The following is an 18,731-nucleotide window of genomic DNA, read 5'->3' as shown; positions in this document are numbered from 1 at the left end:
CGTTTTCTCTCGTCTGAAGGATTTATTTTCTCACGCGCCGGTTCTCATTCACCCTAACACTGCTCTCCCTTTTGTTGTAGAGGTCGATGCTTCGGAGACAGGAGTGGGGGCGGTGTTGTCTCAGCGGTCCCCAGTCGACCAGCGTCTGCATCCATGTGCATTTTACTCACGGCGCCTGACCCCAGCCGAGAGCAATTATGACGTGGGTAATAGGGAGTTGCTGGCAATAGTGTTGGCACTCGGGGAGTGGAGGCACTGGTTGGAGGGGGCGGTGGAACCTTTTCAGATCCTGACTGACCATAAGAACTTGGCATACTTAAAGTCAGCCCAGAGACTCAACCCACGCCAGGCCCGATGGGCGTTGTTCCTCACCCGCTTCGATTACACAATCACTTACCGCCCTGGGTCACGCAACGCCAAGCCCGACGCCTTGTCCCGGATGTTTGGTCCGACTGAGGACCACGCCACCCGAGAGACTATTGTTCCGGCAACCCGGGTGGTGGGGGCTCTCCAATGGGAAGTTGAAAGAAAGGTGGCGGGTGCCATCAAGGATACTTATGTACCCGACGGATGCCCAGCAGACAAACTGTTCGTTCCGGTCCACCTGCGCCCGGAGGTATTGGATTGGGGTCACTCCTCCAAGTTGGCGTGCCATCCGGGGATAGCCCGGACTCATTTCCTCGTAGCCCAGAGGTTTTGGTGGCCAGGGCTTCGGAAGGACATTGGTGAGTTTGTCTCGGCATGTTCAGTCTGCGCCCGGAACAAGCCTTCTCACCAACCCCCGGCTGGGCTGCTACACCCTTTACCCATTCCGGCTCGCCCATGGTCTCACGTCGCGCTGGACTTTGTTACAGGCCTCCCACAGTCACGTGGGAAGACAGTCATCCTGAACGTGGTGGACCGTTTCTCAAAGATGGTCCACCTCGTGGCGCTGCCTAAGCTTCCCTCAGCCCTGGAGACGGCAGAGATTCTCATCAGGGAGGTGTTCCGCCTCCACGGCATCCCGGTGGACCTGGTCTCAGACCGAGGACCGCAATTTGTCTCCCGCGTCTGGAAGTTTTTCTGCAAGGCTTTGGGGGCCACTTCCAGCTTATCGTCTGGGTACCATCCCCAGACTAATGGACAGGCAGAGCGCTCAAACCAGACCCTCGAATCGGCTCTTCGGTGTGTCTGCCAGCAACACCCATCAACCTGGTCCACTCACTTACCTTGGGTCGAGTATGCCCACAACTCCCTTGTCGGTTCGGCCACCGGACTGTCGCCATTCCAAGCGGCCTATGGTTACCAACCCCCGATCTTTCCAACACAGGAGAGGAGTGTCTCTGTTCCTTCTGTCCAGGTTCATCTTCGCAGGGCTCGACGAGTGTGGCGAGACACCAGGGCGGCTTTGGGGCGCACCATGGCTCGGAATCAGCAGATTGCGGATCGACACCGGGTTCCAGCCCCCACCTATCAACCAGGCGAGAAAGTGTGGCTTTCGACACGGGACTTGCAACTGGCCGGAGAGTCGAGGAAACTGGGGCCACGCTACATTGGCCCTTTCGTCATCGACTCTGTCATTAACCCGGCGGCCATGAAGTTGAGGCTGCCACCCACTCTCAAGGTGCACCCTGTATTCCACGTATCGCTGCTTAAACCTGTTTCTGAGAGCCCTCTGAGCCCTCCTACGGTGCCTCCACCTCCTCCAAGGTTGGTCAACGATCAGCCCGTGTACACAGTTAGAGCGCTGCTGGACTCGAGAAGGAGGGGTAGAGGACTCCAGTACCTGGTCGACTGGGAGGGGTATGGCCCTGAGGAGCGCTCCTGGGTCCCCCGCTCCTGGATCCTTGACCCCGCGTTGATTCGTGACTTCCACTCGCTCAATCCGTCAAAGCCTAGGTAGGCCGCCAGGGGGCGTCCCTTTTGGGGGGGGATACTGTTATGTTTTGACTATCTTGTTGAGTTTTTCTGTTGAAGTTGCCATGGTGCCAGAAGGGCGGTGTCTACCACGGCGCACCTGCTGTCACTTTATAATCAGCAGGGGTTTAAAAGCCGAGTGTCAGACAGGAGACGTCGGGCTATTCTGCATTGCTCCCTTGCTTGCTGCCACCACTCGTTCCTCGCCTTGCTACGGTTTGTTTTTATGACGCATTCTCCGGTCCGCAGCGGTTTTGTCCACGCGCGCGTCCTTAGTTACTCTTCGGCTCTTTTTAGTTATTTGTAGACGCATAGTAGTTTTCCTCCTTTGTTCTCTCGCTCGCGGCGGTTTGTTCCTTCTGCGCACTCTCGGTTGTTAGGTACTCATACTGTATAGTTTTATTATTTTGCTACTTTGTACGTTGTTACTTCCTTGGAACTTTTTCCATGCGCCCTTTGTTAAATTAAAGTATTGTTGTTTGTCTCGGATTAGCTGCTCTGGGATCCTTATTCGCACGCACACACACACGCACGCACGCACGCACACACATATCCTTAACAGTACTAAAGAGAGAATGTACTTCATTCCGTTAGCAGCACTGCACAATTTACTGGAATCTCAGTTTTGAATCGATGAGCCTTTTGAGGAATACAGAATTAAAGAATACCCAACTCATAACTTCTTACCACAACCCGAGGTGTCACTAGGAGATGGACTTCATGTCTCACCATCACTCCTCCTCTGATGTCCCACAGCCTGCTGACACGCTTGATAACTGCTTCACTCCACTGATACAGACCCTGGCTGGTACAGAAGCACACAAAAGAGATTTTAAATCATTTCTTGACCTCCCTGAGTCAATTCATTAAGGAAAATAGTACTTTCCTGTTGCTTGAATGTTTTTTGCAATTTGGTATGTTATGTGTGGACACAAGGTTGTGATTTGTGTATATCTGTCATGTTTTGGTTCCATGTGGTTAGGTTTTGTTTAGTTTTAGGTGTTATTGTGGTGTTTTGTCCTGAGTTCTCGCCTTGTCTCGTCATGGTTTACCTCGTCTACCTGCGTATGTTTTCCTTTCCCAGTTTGTGTGACCAATCAGTGCCCTCAGCCTATTGTGTTTCCCAGGTGTTGGTGTATTTAGTCAGTGGTGTTCTCATGGCCTGGGTGGCATGCGCCTGAGTTCAAGACCTGGTATGTGTCTGTTTAGGTACTGATGTAACAAGTGTCTGTTTACAAAACATGAAGTTCGTGATGTCAACCTTTAATCCTTTAGGTGATGTCTGGACCTATGTGATGTCATTCTTTAGTCTTTTACGATTCACTGTCTGTAGGTGCAGTCTGCGAATTGTGTGTGGTTTGCCGGATTATTGCCCCACTGTTTCTGTGTACCGCTCTTTTAGTTTCTGCTTCTCGATGTGATCCAACCTCTCAGTACACAACAGGTGTTTGTTCAGTCCGTGTTGGAGTATTGTGCTGTCGTGTTGGTGTCGTTGCTGTCGGCCTGTAAAGTCAAGTCAATTCAAGTCAAGTCAAATCAAGTTTATTGTTGGAAGAACTGCATCTTTGGTCTCCAGTCAAGTTCACCCTCGTCTTCGTCACGCCCTGTTGTCCACGTCACTCTCAAGTCTTCCTCATCTTCATCACATCCAGTCGTCCAACGTCACCCTCAAGTCTTTCTCGTCTTCATCCAGTCCCCCCTCGTTTTTTTCACGTCATCATTGTCACTGTCTAGTCACCCATGTCATCTTCAAGTCACTGTGAGTTACCTACGTTCTGCCAAGTTGCCCACGTTCTGCCACGTTGCTCAAGTTCAGTCCGTTCTCGTTCAGTCCAGCCATGCCGACCGGCCCTCTCACATTTCATGCAGCCATGGCAACCCCGCTACTCCTCGTCCGTTCAAGTCATGGTGACCAGTCTTACCTCATTCAGTCCAGTCATGAAGAAGAGTCCTCTCACGTCCCGTCCCATCATGGCAACCTGCTTTCCCGTGTCCAGTCAGGTCTTGTTGACCAGTCCTCTCACGTCCTGTCCTGTCTTTTACTTGTTTATGGTCAATAAAGTTCCTTACATTTCTCTTCCTGTCATGTGTCTATGCAATTGCGTCCATGCACCACCAACCGTAACAATATCATGCTTAGGTTTGTTTTTTGTTCTTTTTTGGCTTTGTGTCCTGTCTTGCTCATTAGGTTTTGTTTGTACCTGTCCTGGTCAACCTGTTCCCTAGTGTTATCCAATCATCTCCCCGAGCCACTTGTGTTTTGTCCAGGCGTCTCTCGTTGTCTTGTCAGTTGGCTTGTATTTATGCTGCATTCGAGGATGGTCACAAATTGGACCTTCCCAAGTTCAAACTAGGAAATGTGTTCGGGAACTCGAACTTGAACTCGGAAATCTCACTTGCGAAGATGGAAAAAAAAATCTTGGGAAATTTTTAGGTGTATGAGGGAGCCTAGGACCTACAAAAAAAGTCTGTTGGACCCATCTGCTAAAATGAACAGGAAGTGAGCTACAAATTTTTGAATGTCCCATTTTTTACGATTTTAGCACATTTACAGGGGGCATACTTTTGCCCACTTCTACTACACGTTTCATCCGACTGACTTCACACTTGAACTGGACCATGTCAAGACCTGAGCCAACGACAGGGGCAAAAATCTTGACTTTTCGAAATACTATATGATGAGGGCGGGGCATCACATTTTGTGTTTGGAAATGAAAAAGAATATGCTTAATAACTGCCCGGTACATGCTCCAAAAAATCCCAAACTTGACATGTATGTTTATAGTCGAGGCCTGAAGGTATCTCTATGACAATATTCTGTTATATATGCAGCGCCACCTAGCCCTTGAAGCATAACAAAAAAAATACCCCACTTACGGTATTTTTACAAAAATTGTAAACTCATTGTGTGATAACTAAGTAATTTATGAATATTCTTTTAGTTTCCACCACTCAAATTGTTCACTGGCATCAGACCGATCCAAACGTATGTACTTTTTCATTTTGATTGCCCCTTTGGACAATAAAAGCAACATTGTGCAATGAGTACAACGAGCGATGATGTGTATATATACTTTTACAAAAAATACCAATCAGGGCAACTCATTGCCTAAAAATAAAAAAGGACGCTGATTTTTGCAGGTCTTAACAATCACCAAAACCCGTTGAGCTTGAGACACACACTGGCAAAAAAATATTCCACATGTAAAGGTTTATTATGCCATTTTCAAACAAATTCTGCTTCCAATATGTCAGTACCCCAACGTGCAAGTACCCTAACGTGCAAGTACCCCAACGTAGCCCGGGCTGCGAAGGCCCTTTATAGCTGCTCGCAGCTCTAGTTATTCTTTATTCTGCGCGAACAATTGCATTTTTGAGGATCTAAAGATTTACGAAAACTCACCAAACTTTGCACACTCTTCAGGCCGGCGAAAAATTTGATATTCTGATGTTGTCATAACAACGTGACTCTATAGCGCCCCCTAGTGTAGAAAAATAAAAACTAATCCCGGCACGTTTGACCTAGAGCTACGAGCTATTGGCAGGCACGTGTAGCACCTCTGGATGCACAAAAAGTCAATTGGGACCATGTAGCTAAAATGTACAGGAAATGAGCTATGAATTTTTGAATGTCCAATTTTGGCTCATTTTGGCACATTCACTGTGGTCGTATTTTTTCCCCCTTTGCAAACAGTTTTCATCTGATTGACTTCAAACTTGGCATGTATCATCTCAAGACCTAAGACAACAACTGGGCAAAAAATCTTTTTGGAATTCTATATGACGGGGGAGGGGCATCAAATATCGCCTTTAAAATTTCATTTGTCCAGAAAGAGCAAATGCTTAATAACTCCCATGTTCAAGCTCCAAAAAATCTCAAACTTCTCAGGCAACGTAATAGTCACGGACTGAAAACATCTATATGATAAAATTCAGTTATATACAATAAATGTCATACTTTATGTTTTCAGCTACTGTGCCAAGCTCGTTGAATAGATCCAGTTGAAAAGTGGCCAGAAAAGCCTTATGATGTTGATCATGCCCCACACCGAATATTGTAACTTTTCGTCAAAGGGCGTGGCCGCTACAGTGCCGCAAAGTCTGGTAATTTTTTGTGGCAATAAAAGCTGCTTTAACTTGACCCAGATGATCCGATCTTCTCAAAATTTCACACAATTGATGACAGTCCAGCCCTTAACTCATCTATGAACTTATATTTCATCTTACTGATAGCGCCACCTACTGGCGATTTTTTTTCTTATGATTTTTCTCCAACCACCTAAACTGGACCTCCCTCATATTTGCTCAGATGAGGGTTTCCGCCTTCATGATGTCACAACATGAAGTTTGTAAACTGAGTTCACCCGACGCGGTTTTAAGTCACCATTGTATTAATAAGTTTACATTGTAGGTTGCTATTTTAGCATAGCTATTTTAGCATAGCCACCCTGACTTGGAGTGAAACAGCAGCAGAACCTGATGTGTATTATGATGTGTACTGCGCACAAGTATGAAGGCAAATGCACGAATGTGGCTCCGCCATTACGTCTCTGCGTGAGGCTGGGCACCCGACCTTTCCATTCCTCTTGGAATCTTTTCCTTTACAATGTCACTAAAATGCGGAATATAATAAGTCCTCTTTCAAATTAAAAGACAGTTTGGGTTACCTCATTCCAACAGAAATGTTTTGGCCATCATCCCTGTTATCTCCTTTACTGTCTCTCCTTGTCCTGTCATCTGAAAACCTGAAGCTTCTTCTTATATCCAGCCGTCTGTCTCTTTGGCGGGTACTTGCTCCTCTGCTAGTGCGGCAGGTGCACCATTGTATCCTCTCTAGAACCGAATCCGGGTATTTGATGATTTGCACCTGCCGCCCTCTCTTATTGTCATGTCCTCTGTGGACTCCACTGTCGAATTATACAACACCGTTCCATCTGCATAGAAGACTCTCAATTTGGCCAGGAATGGAGTTTGGAACCTGATGTTTTCTTTAAGTGCTTTCTTCACCTTGACATATATTCCCTGCGCCCTTTCAACACGTCAGGCGTGTAATCTTGATCAATCGGGTTCATTCTTTTCCTATCCAGTTGAAAGCCGAGTTTTTGCCAGGCCAACTTCAGCAGCTCTTCTTTCATTTTGTTGCTCGACACTTTAGCTACAATAGACCTTGGCGGGGCAGCCCCGGATGGCTTTGGCATCAATGTGGCTCTTTCTATTCGAAGTTCGAAGAACAATCACTCCACATAGATCACCATCGATGATCTCCTCATCACTTTCCTTCACACTGTGTATTCGGATATTCTCACGTCTGGAACTGCTTTCGAGGTCTGTCAGCATCCAGATTTAATTTATATTTCTAGTGTATCGCTTGAAACATGTTTGAGACATTCATGTGATAGATGCATAATTATTTTAAGGTACCGTATTTTCCGCACTATAAGGCGCACCTAAGAGCCTTCAATTTTTTCAAAAGCTGACCATGCGCCTTATAATCAAGTGCGCCTTATATATAGATTAATATTGAGCAGCAACAGGTCTCGCAGTCAAGATGCTATCGGTGATCCTGCACGATCAGTGACGCGCATGCGCAGATGAACCTGCCATCTTGGATCACTAGCTAATGCTAATAATTTACCTCAGTGAAAATAACAAAACAGCTGTTTATTCATTTTGGGAGTGAATGGAGTTGTCAGAAAGTTGGTTTGTAATCTATTAATAAAGTTTGACTGACCTATCTGACTGTTTTGTTGACATTCCCTTTAGCGCAGCCCCATCTAATGGATGCATAACATAACCCCAGCCTCTACTGTAGCGCCTTATATATGGAAAAAGTTTTAAAATATGTCATTCATTGAAGGTGCGCCTTATAATGCGGTGCGCCTTATAATGCGGAAAATACGGTATGGTAAAAAATAAAAATTTGAACAAACATTTGCCTCAATGATTTAAAACAAACTGAAATCACCTTTCATTAAAGGCAGGAAGGCCACTGGAAAAACGAGGAGTCAACGGTTTTCCATCATCATCCCGGTAGAAAGCAAACAGACCTGCAGAGAACCCCTGATGGAAAGATAAGGCATGTATGAGTTCCTAAATATTGAGTAAATATGCTTATTGCTTAAAGTAACCATCAATTCACATTTCTGCTGATGAAACATTGACTTGCAGCTAGATTAATGAAACCTTTGTCATGGCCTGAGGGAGTCTGTATCATTTTTACTGGCACTAAACAACTTTGAGATGGATGGTGTGACAGAGGCCACAGCCTAGGAGTTTTCCATATCATACCTTCTATGATAATACCGGTTTATTTTCTTGGGGGATAAAAATTTGAAATATAGTTGAAATTGACGTGACCACATAATGCGTAACATTATATGGCTTCGTGTCTATTTGGATGTACATGCGTCGCTCGCTGCTGCATAAAAACAATAGCCGGATTTACATGGTATTCCGATTAGACTGAATCCAAACGGCCAAACGGAATGAAAATGGTCCATATAAACACCTCGACCGGAATGAAAAGGCTCAACCCGAATGGAATTTCATTCGGAATCACAGGGGTGGTATATTCCTTTCTTCAATCCGAACAAGCCTCATATATACACCATTCGGAATGGAGATGCTGCGCGCGGCATCGCGCATGCTCTGTCTGAACGTTAATGCGTCATGACGTCGTCGTTTCCACCCACTAAAATGGAAGCATCTCCCAAGAGCTTGTCTGTAAGGGGAAAACTTGTTTTTAAGTACTTTAAACTTGTTTTTATCAAGATGTTGCTTCAATAAAAGTGTTAACACTATCACAACTACTGTACTAAATGACTCATCCACGGTTTGCGCTCCCCCCCTTCCCCACGTCCACTCAACCTTGGTCCCGGCCTGGGGCCGGCGCGGAGACACCCTTCTGCCGGTGCCAGCGTGGCCCGGCCACCTCAGAACCCGACAGCCGACGGGTACGCAACTGGGTTGGGGACATGAAGTAAGCTTGTGTGAGTGAGTTAAAAAAAAAATTGTGAAAAAAAAATGATTTTTCCTTTTTTTTTTTTTTGATAGCTGGAAGAACGCACTTTACCTCACGACACCCAGGTTTATTAATTTTTTGTTATACAATCTGTTCGGCAACTATTTGTATATTAAAAAAAGGTTAATAAAAGTTGTTAATGTTGTACATGTTTGTTGTTTTTCATGCTCATCTTGCACTTCTGTTTATGTCAGATATAGTCAATTAAGACTCACAAAAAAGGTGCGAGGCTGCAGCGACTTCAGTCAGGAATTTTTGCCAATGGACGGACTTGTTACTGAGCTTCCATCACTGCACACAGGTGCCTCGAATCCCCTCTTTTTTTTTTCCCCCTTAAGTCTTCATAAAAACCAGCATCCAGCATCCAAACATTTTTCCATAAAACATGGGTAGGCCTAAACAGTGCGCGCAAACTCGTTGAACTGTGCATTGTAAAAAATAAAAATAGTGTGTCAGACTCAGCGACAGATCAGAAAATAAAAACACCATGTTTCATAATACAACTCTACCAACTGCTGTTTGTTTTTGTTTTTGTTTTTCTTTTTCGTCTCCTCACTGTTCGTTCGATATGCCGCAACGGGTTGCTTTCACACGTCCTGTTTCCCGGGCCACATGGCTCAGCCTTAATAGTAATAGTGACTGTCACTAATATATATTTTTGGGGGGTTTTGTATTGTTAGCGTGGTAAAGTAAAGCTTAGAAAACGGGGGGGGATCATTGCCATTGCAACCATGGAGCACCCAAATCAACACAAAATGTAACCCCCAGAAAACTAAAGAGGAAAAATGTGACGATATTACATACGGTAATGTAATGAAATGTAATGAGGAGACGGTGAAACGGGGTAAAAATCTTAATACCGCCCAACCCTACTTCATAATATCAACTTTTTCACCAGTCCCGAAGTGTGTTTGAGTTTTCGGCAATGTAATTGGACCATTTTTGATGGAGTTTGACACAGTGTATAGCATGTCCAGGCAACTAGCCAGATTGAAATTAGGGATGGGCGGATCGATACCAAAATATCGATATTTCGACCCAGCGTATCGATCCCAAGCTAAAGTATCGGTATTTGCAATTAATTTATTTTATCTTCTTCATCTCTATTTTTTTTTTTATAATTTTGTGCATATGAACTACTTTTTCCTTCCGCATGCATGTAAACAGTTGTACCGGCATCTGCTCTTACCCACTTTTACGTTCCAAACCCGTACCAAGCATGCTTTTCTGTCGCCCTTCTCACCAACACAAACAAACATTTGGAAGCAAGGCGGCGGCATCATCAGCATCTCTTGATGATGGTGAGTGTGGTTGACTGTAAAATCACGACTATGTTGTATTGAGTTTTTTTTTAAACTTTATTTATTTATTAATTTTTGTTTATCTCGTTGGCACCGCACGTCAAGGTGACATGGAATTGGTCACAATAGTTTGAGGTAGTTTGGGTCAACTGAAGATGTGTGTCCCCCCACTGGTGTGAGCGCAGTTTTTTTTCCAGCTTTGTGTATTTAAAAATTAAATAAATAAGTAATTAATTAAATAAATAAACAACATTGCCTTCTGTTGGGGATCACGCGTACATATAGGATTTTAGCATAGATATGCGGGGTGGGATGAACTGACCATTAGGCTAGTTCAGCAGGGGGAGATTTAAATTTTTGTCAAAAGCTCAAGTTTAGTTAAGTGATCCTTAAGGCCACTCAAACAGTGGGATTGTTACATTAGGGCTCTTAAAGGCCTATGATGCAGAATTTTTGCACATTTGCGACCCCTCTGGCGAAACGCGGAATGGACGCCAGCGATGTGCACGGCCAGGATCATGAGCATGACGTCGTGCTCAGAGCAAAGGTTTCCGGCCCGACCGCGCCAACATTATTTAACTTTAGGAAAATAGGGGCAACCGTCATTGTGCCACAGTAGTGCCTCCTGTCCATTATACAATTCTTAACACATGTGCGGCTGAAAAATATGGTTATTTTAACACTTCAATTTGAGTCTAAAGTTGCATCATGCACCTTTAATGATTAAATAGGTGACTCGAGCTTGGCTGTTGTGTTGCTATGACCTGTCCTGGCTTAGCGTCTTCCTATCTATCTGCACTCTGGCACACATTTATCCAGCAGAAACCAGTTAAGGGCACATACAGTGGCATGAAAAAGTATCTGAACCTTTTGGAATTTCTCACATTTCTGCCTAAAATCACCATCAAACGTGATCTGATCTTTGTCAAAATCACACAGATGAAACAACAGTGTCTGCTTTAACTAAAACCACCCAAACATTTACAGGTTTTCATGTTTTAACAAGGATAGCATGCAAACAATGACAGAAGGGGGGAAGAATAAGTAACTGAACCATCACATTTAATATTTTGTGGCCCCCCTTTGGCAGCAATAACTTCAACCGGACGCTTCCTGTAGCTGCAGATCAGTCTGGCACATCGATCAGGACTGATCTTGGCCCATTCTTCTTTACAAAACTGCTGTAGTTCAGTCAGATTCCTGGGATGTCTGGCATGAATCGCTGTCTTGAGGTCATGCCACAGCATCTCAATGGGGTTCAAGTCTGGACTTTGACTTGGCCACTCCAGAACGTGTATTTTGTTCTTCTGAAACCATTTTGAAGTCGATTTGCTTCTGTGTTTTGGATCATTGTCTTGCTGCAGCATCCATCCTCTTTTTAGCTTCAACTGTCTGACAGACGGCCTCAGGTTTTCCTGCAAAACATCCTGATAAACTTTTGAATTCATTTTTCCATGAATGATTGCAAGTTGTCCAGGCCCTGAGGAAGCAAAACAGCCCCAAACCATGATGCACCCTCCACCATGCTTCACGGTGGGGATGAGGTGTTGATGTTGGTGAGCTGTTCCATTTTTCCTCCACACATGACGTTGTGTGTTCCTCCCAAACAATTCAACTTTGGCTTCATCAGTCCACAAAATATTTTGCCAAAACTTCTGTGGAGTGTCCAAGTGCCTTTTTGCGAACATCAAACAAGCAACAATGTTTTTTTTAGACAGCAGTGGCTTCCTCTGTGGAGTCCTCCCATGAACACCATTCTTGGCCAATGTTTTACATATAGTTGATGCATGCACAGCGATATTGGACTGTGCCAGTGATTTCTGTAAGTCTTTAGCAGACACTCTAGGGTTCTTTTTTACCTCTCTGAGTGGTCTGCGCTGAACTCTTGGCGTCATCTTTGGTGGGCGGCCACTCCTTGGGAGGGAAGCAACAGTGCCAAACTCTCTCCATTTGTACACAACTTCGCTGACTGTTGATTGATGAACATCCAGACTTTTAGAGATGGTTTTGTATCCTTTGCCAGTTTTATACAAACCAACAATTCTTGATTGCAGGTCTTCCGACAGCTCTTTTGAGTGAGTCATGGTGCACATCAGACAATGCTTCTCATCAAGACAATTCTGACCAGGTGTGTGTTTTATAGTGGGCAGGGCAGCTTTAAGTCACTCATCAGTGATTGGGCACACACCTGACTTAAATTGTTTGGTAAAAATTGGTTTCAATTGCTCTTTAAGTATCCTTAGGCAGAGGGTTCAGTTACTTATTCCTCCCCCTTCTGTCATTGTTTGCATTCTATCCTCATTAAATTATGAAAACCTGTAAATGTTTGGGTGGTTTTAGTTAAAGCAGACACTGTTGTTTCATCTGTGTGATTTTGACAAAGATCAGATCACGTTTGATGGTGATTTTATGCAGAAATGTGAGAAATTCCAAAAGGTTCAGATACTTTTTCATACCACTGTATATACATTGGCTTGGCTAGGCCGGCCCCCATGTGGGTGGATGGCTGAGGTAGTATAAGATTAGCGACCAATTTGAGTGGGGCAAGCCTTGTTCCGTGTTTAGCAGATAAGGCTCCATAGCTGTGTGGCATCCATTAAATAGTTCAACTGAAAATATGCAGTCTCCTGGTTGTTATTATTAGTATAGCGAGCATTCAGGATAAAAGAACCAGTGACAGTTCCCATCGGCCTTTACACGTGTGTATACAATAAAGAAGGAAAGATCACAACTGTAAGGGAAATCGGTCCAATTAATTATTAAATCAATAATTGTTAATTATTAAATTAATAATCAATTGGCTCATTAATTGAAGGAGACTCAAACTTAATATTTAAATTAAGTTGAGCTTGCCTGCGGAGCACCACATCTCTTTTTGATAATTTTATCAGGATAACAGATGAGAACCTCGTTGAATCAGTCATTAAAATGAAGGTTGTGCCCTTACTACAATTTTGTGAGTTCTTTGTTCAGCTTAGAGGTCACTATAAATTGATGAAACACACACACAGTAAACCAGGGGTTGAGTTTTGTGCACGTTTATTCTCTAACCTAGGTGGGATAATCTACTTAGAATTTCAAGAAGCAAAACTAACTACTATGATAGGAAACGAAACGAGAACTAAAATAATAAAAAAAATAATCAAAGGAGAAGAAAAGAAGAAAAGAGAAACGGTCTTAACCAAGGTGATAGACTTCTTAAATCAAACCAACATGGGACCCACAATCAACCTAGTTTGCACCAATTTGTACTAGGGCAAAGGCCTGCAAAGTTGCACTTACAGATGGGGTTGGTCTGAGAAGCAGGACCCTGGATGGAGACTCGCCAAGCTCGTTTGAAGAAGGGATGAAGAAGGTTCAGTTCAGGAGAGGGAGAGACAGGTCGTCCGGCTGGCCAACTGAGCGTCACGGGGTCAACCTGCTGGCTGGGACGGGCCCTTTTTGGTTTGAGGCCTAGTGTGCCTGGAAAGGCACCATCCGTTTGAGCCTTGTGCAGGGACCAAAAGCAGCGTGTTTCGCTGCGCCTGTCGCTACACGCGATGGCTTCTGTGCGTTGCCGTGTGCTGGAGGTTAAGCTAGCTGGGCTAGCCCTTTGTCTGGCAGCCGCGCCGATGGAGACCAGGAAGGAGCCAAGGAGCAGCGAAGAAGCGGGAGCCAAAGCAGCGGAAAAGAGGCGGAAGAGAGAGAGCAGCACGCAGGGAGTGTGCTTTTAAATTGGGAAGGCGGCGGCCTCCACACCAGGGGGGCCGGTGAGACCACAGTGGAAAGTTACCAGCTTAGAGAAGGTTTTGGTAGAGACTAATCAGATTGAATCTGGATCCCATGTTTGTTGAAATTCTAAGGTCAGAATTCAATCAATGCAACACGTACAATTGAATACCTCAAATGAAATGTTACCTAGCTTACACTGTTAAAACGTGCATACACATGAAAGTTTAGTGGAGAATCTGCCACTGCAATGGAACATTTTCATGACATTTCATGGAGTCAACATTTCACAAATGGCAAACATAACATTTCATAATTCATTGTTCTGTTGCAAAATAAGAAAGTCAAGTTTCTAAGAAGGCTTTTACAGTCCTGATTTGTGTGTGTGTGCGCGTGCGCGTGTCAATCAGAGCATTTGTCTGTTTGTGGGGGATGTTCTTGTGCTCCCCACCCCCCACAGTGGCATGTTCAGGCCACAGGAGCTCAATTCCTTTGGAACTGAGGTTGCAAAAAGTTACAACCGGCCGATAATCGTTACAGATCCTCCCTTTGGCGATGGAAACGTTCTTCGACAGAACGTTTCGGTCGGCACTTCTAGACGTGGCATCGGCAGGTGGACAGGTGAAGCACAACAATGCAGTTACCAGAGTACAAAGTTGGTGCAAACCCACCCCTCCCCTCCCTTTGCTAAAGCTAGACTCGGCAGTTGGCTATGATGTTATCTTTCCCTCTAGGTCTACACAACGTGTCGTGTATAGAGTGGAAGGGGAAAGTAACAGACGCAACAGGAGAAGAACACGAGAGTGAAAAATAGAAGTCCAATAGTTGTCTAAAGGCCTGTGTAGGAATGTCATGTCAATGTGACTGAAAGGGGGCACTTTCGGTTCTTACTATGACTTTGGATCTTCCTAGGGCAAAAGAAAGCTGTATTAAGGGAGCATGCAGGCCGAGAAGACGTTCTCACAACTGAGCTGTTGATGTATCAAACAGATTAGTGCAGCATGTCAAGTCTCAGCGCGGTCACACCTTGCGTGTGAGCGTGCTCTGGTTGGGACACCGAGAAGAAACAAACTGTCTCGTGGTTAGTTTGGTTCAGCTTAGCGTGATGCTAGGCCGATTGAGGACTAGCGTAGTCCTTTTGGTTGTTTTGTCGGGAGACGGTAGATTGGTAATTTGTTTGCTACGCGTTGTTAGGCAAAAGGAATCTTGGTCGTGACTCGCGTGTTTTGCCATTTTAAAGATAACGGTGTTTGGACTAACAGCGTTAACAGTTAAGGTTCTTATTTTAAATAAGAAGCTAATAAAAGCAGTAGCTAAAAGCACATTTCTTACCAATCGCTTTAGTCGTTTGGGGAGTCTGCTGAAGATCATTTGAGTCACTGTACACTTTCTAGGAAGTTTGTTTATGCACATGGTGTCATACGTATGAGTGCAGGTGTGCGAATGGGTGAAGCACAAATTTAATTGGCTATTCAATGGCGTTATGGCGGTTAGGTTTGGCCCTAGCCACTTTAAATATGTCGTTAGCGCATTCATACACAACAGCAGCAAAAATGTGTTAGCCATTAGGCGCCAGGGTGTCTGAAACCACTGTTTGGGAAGGGACCGTTTGGGTCCTGCATCAGTTGGAAAGGCAAATGCACCCATAGGTGCCTGATGGGTGGGAGCTAAAAGCTCCAAGTCATCTTGAGGATGAACCACAGGAAGAATCACAAGTGTATCTTGTACCTGCTGATGATGGTCAACAAAGATGGGCGAGGTTCGTCCCTCAATTGTAACCAAGGAAGTGAGGTCATGGAGGTTGGACCTGATTGGCTGGTCCAGTCCTGTTGTGATGACCTCCCTTTGACAGCTATGTGTCATGTCATGGGCGTATGATGTCATGACCCCCCCTTCGGCTACGTGGAGCCACGAACGGCAGAGATGTGCGGTCCACGGAGGAGCAAGAAGAAAGCCCATGACAGGAAGCAAAAGGTGACCACCAAAAGCGAATGTCTTGGCATGAATAGGTGAGCCGTCGACAGGCGAACGAGGGAGGCACGCGGTGGCGGTGAGCCACAAAATGAGCAAAAGCAAGAGAAGATCAATGGACTGCAAGTTCATTGAAATCAGATAAGTGTTGTTGAGCACAAAGGCTGACAACGTGTGGCCCAAAAGAAGTACTGCAGGCGCGAAAGCGGGGGCAGTGAATGGCAGGGCAGTGGTGCACACCATCTGCATTGCAAGGGTGGGCAGGGTGGGTAACAAATTGCTCAGAAATAGGCACAATGCGCCAAGCAGATTGCAAAGAACAACCACTGTGTTGTTTGGGTTGTTCGATGACAATTTCAAGTGCGATTTCAAGTTCAAAGTCCGCGGTGAAGCTGAATGGTTTGCTTCAAAAGTGAGGACAACGGCCTCAATTTGTGTCATGCGTGGCTCAGAGGTGCAATCCAAGTCGCGTTCCGTAAGGTGGCAGAGATGCACACCCTGAGTGGGACGTTCAACTTGGCCGAGGGGAGAGCTGGTGTTGCGAAGGTGACCTCTTGAGGGCATCTCGGGGACAACAGGCATGGTCCCCCCTTGAGCTGGGTGAGAGTCCTGGTGTGAGTTTTGTACACTCAGAACAGGTTCACAAGAAGGCTCTGTTAGGCTTACCGCATAACAATTGGCAGATTTGGTCAGCGATGCTGCAGGCAGAGGCTGCCGCACCTGTGACCAGATTTTACGTCGGTCGTAATCTATCAGGGGCTTGAAGCGGCCCAGCAGATCTTGACCAATGAGGAGCGGGACTGATTCCACAGCAGACACGTACACAGGGTGGACCAATTTGTGTGGTCCAATCGTCCAGTGTAACGTTGCCATGGAGTCCAGATGGGTGTTAGTCAGTGCAAACGCACCGATCTCCAATGAGCAGTGGTTGAGGCGGAGCATCCGGCCACTGTTCTTCAGCATGGCTTGAAGTTGGTTGAAGAGCGTGTTGGACATTACTGTAATGTCAGCGCCAGGATCAACCAAAGCGTCATAGTCTAATGTTTGTTCAAGTGTCGTCCTCAAATAGAACTTACGCGATGCACCTTTAATCTTGAGGTTACCTAAGAGCTGTTTGAATGGTTGATTCGACTCGGTAACAGGTGCACTGGCAGAAGGCAAAGAAGGTGCTGGATCCAGTTGGACTGAAAGAACGGTGTTGTCCGACACCTCTGGCTCATTGATGGCTGTCGGCTGACTGTCGTTGGACAATTTGCGCAGCCCTTCAAGAACTTTTGTCCAGATGCTGCTGTCAATTGAGGAGTCACCTGACGTGGATGGGGGCTCCTGAGGACTATTTGTGCGGGGAGGTTTCTTTTTGCGAGGTTTTGTTTTCGCAAAGGGTTTCTCCCGTTCACAACCACGGCTGGAGCTATGACTCAACCGCGCAGGTGCACTGCGGCCGTACTGGTGCTGCTGATGAGAACCATTTTGAGGCCGTTGTGCAGGATTTGATGGGGAAGCGGCGATGTCATCGTCGCTTTGCTGTGATTCGGACTGTCGTTCGACTTCGTCTGAATCACCTGCAACATGGTAAACAGAGGATTCCACTGATTTAGCAGCGTTTTCGCGTAAAAACACAAAGGCCTTGGATGCAAGTTCACGTAGCTCTAGACTACTTAGCGTGCGAGGACAAGTTGTCACACCCAAGAGGCGGCTTGTGTTTGGGTGGAGGTTGTTCAAAAATAGTGTTTTGAATTCTACCTGTTCTTCCATGTTGGGTTCGTTACGATGCCCAAAGTATGCCTTGCGCAGGCGACTATAATACAGGCTGGGTGATTCCTTTCGGCCTTGTTTTACTGACCAGGCAGCAAGAAAGCTCATTGCTGATACTGGGCCATCAAATTCACGAGACAATGCGTGACACAGTGCTCGATAATCATTCAAGATGTGGATCGGCTGGCGGTCGATCCAATCACTTACTTCTCGAGTGGACGTCAATTTCATGAGGTAAATCTTGTCTTCCGTTGTTGCCTGTGGGAATCTCCTCAAATGAAAATCAAGGTCTTTGAGGTACACAGAAGTGTTATCAGAGCAATCTTGTTTTGGCTGAAATTTCTGAATGTGCTTGGCAATCGTGTCTAACTCTTTTGTAGACATGCCTGGTTGCGCCACATGATGAGGTGAAGAAGCATCTGCTTGTTGAGCAGGAGAAGTAAGGTTGGCAGCAACTGGAGACGCACAAGAAGGCGTGGCGCCTAGCGGGGGTGCCGAAACAAGAAGTGTGCTTCTTGGTGGAAGCACAGAGACAGGTGAGCTTGCTCCTCTCAGTGACACTGCAGAGGGAGGGGGCCCCCGTGTGTGTTGAGCGGCAATTGGAGAAGTGCTTGCCATGGAGCGAGTGGGAACCGGAAGTGGCACAGGTGGCTGAGAAACAGGTCCAAGATTTGCAGAGGAAGTCTGCAGCACATCAGACAACGTGGCAGCGTCTGAAAAAGGAACAGGTGCGTGCACCACAAGTGGATCAAAATGCAAAGGAGAGTTCACCTGAGACAGGTCCTGAACGGGGACCTCCAAAGCAGTGGTTTGGGACGGTGTCAATGGACACCTGTTGTTACCTTGTGGGACTTGCTGCAATTTCGATTCAGCCTGGGATGACTCGTCATCCCGGCCAGTGTTGAAGGATGGATGCTGCAATCGCCGGAGTTTTTCTTCCATTGCCATCAACTGAGATTTCAAGCGAAACGTCTGCCTTTTTCCTTCAATGCGTTCATTTTTCAAAAGTCTAATCTTTTGAGTTAATTCCGCAATTTCATCATTCGCGAGAGCTAGCAAGTACTTATCAAATTCACGAT

At 45.7% G+C, this 18,731-nt stretch overlaps 1 protein-coding gene and 1 long non-coding RNA gene across 7 annotated transcripts in view; one reads left to right on the top strand and one right to left on the bottom strand.

Moving 5' to 3' along the window:
- lmln (leishmanolysin-like (metallopeptidase M8 family)) overlaps window positions 1-18,731 on the bottom strand; it is a 216,887-nt gene that overhangs the window by 128,978 nt on the left and 69,178 nt on the right. For 5 of the 6 annotated variants that reach the window (XM_077536284.1, XM_077536288.1, XM_077536286.1 and 2 more), the window contains exons 8-9: window positions 7,862-7,956; window positions 2,584-2,701 (exon numbers count right to left, since the gene is read on the bottom strand). In XM_077536284.1, coding sequence (XP_077392410.1) covers window positions 2,584-2,701; window positions 7,862-7,956 — 213 coding nt within the window. The remainder of the gene's footprint in view (window positions 1-2,583; window positions 2,702-7,861; window positions 7,957-18,731) is intronic. The other variant, XM_077536285.1, reaches the window with a different exon arrangement.
- LOC144030933 (uncharacterized) lies at window positions 3,263-3,972 on the top strand. Its single transcript, XR_013287393.1, has 2 exons — window positions 3,263-3,655; window positions 3,728-3,972. It is a non-coding gene; the product is annotated as an uncharacterized LOC144030933 (long non-coding RNA).

Source organism: Festucalex cinctus, chromosome 11 (assembly GCF_051991245.1).
Source record: "Festucalex cinctus isolate MCC-2025b chromosome 11, RoL_Fcin_1.0, whole genome shotgun sequence".
NCBI lineage: Eukaryota > Metazoa > Chordata > Actinopteri > Syngnathiformes > Syngnathidae > Festucalex > Festucalex cinctus.
This window is presented reverse-complemented; position numbering and strand designations above follow the sequence as displayed.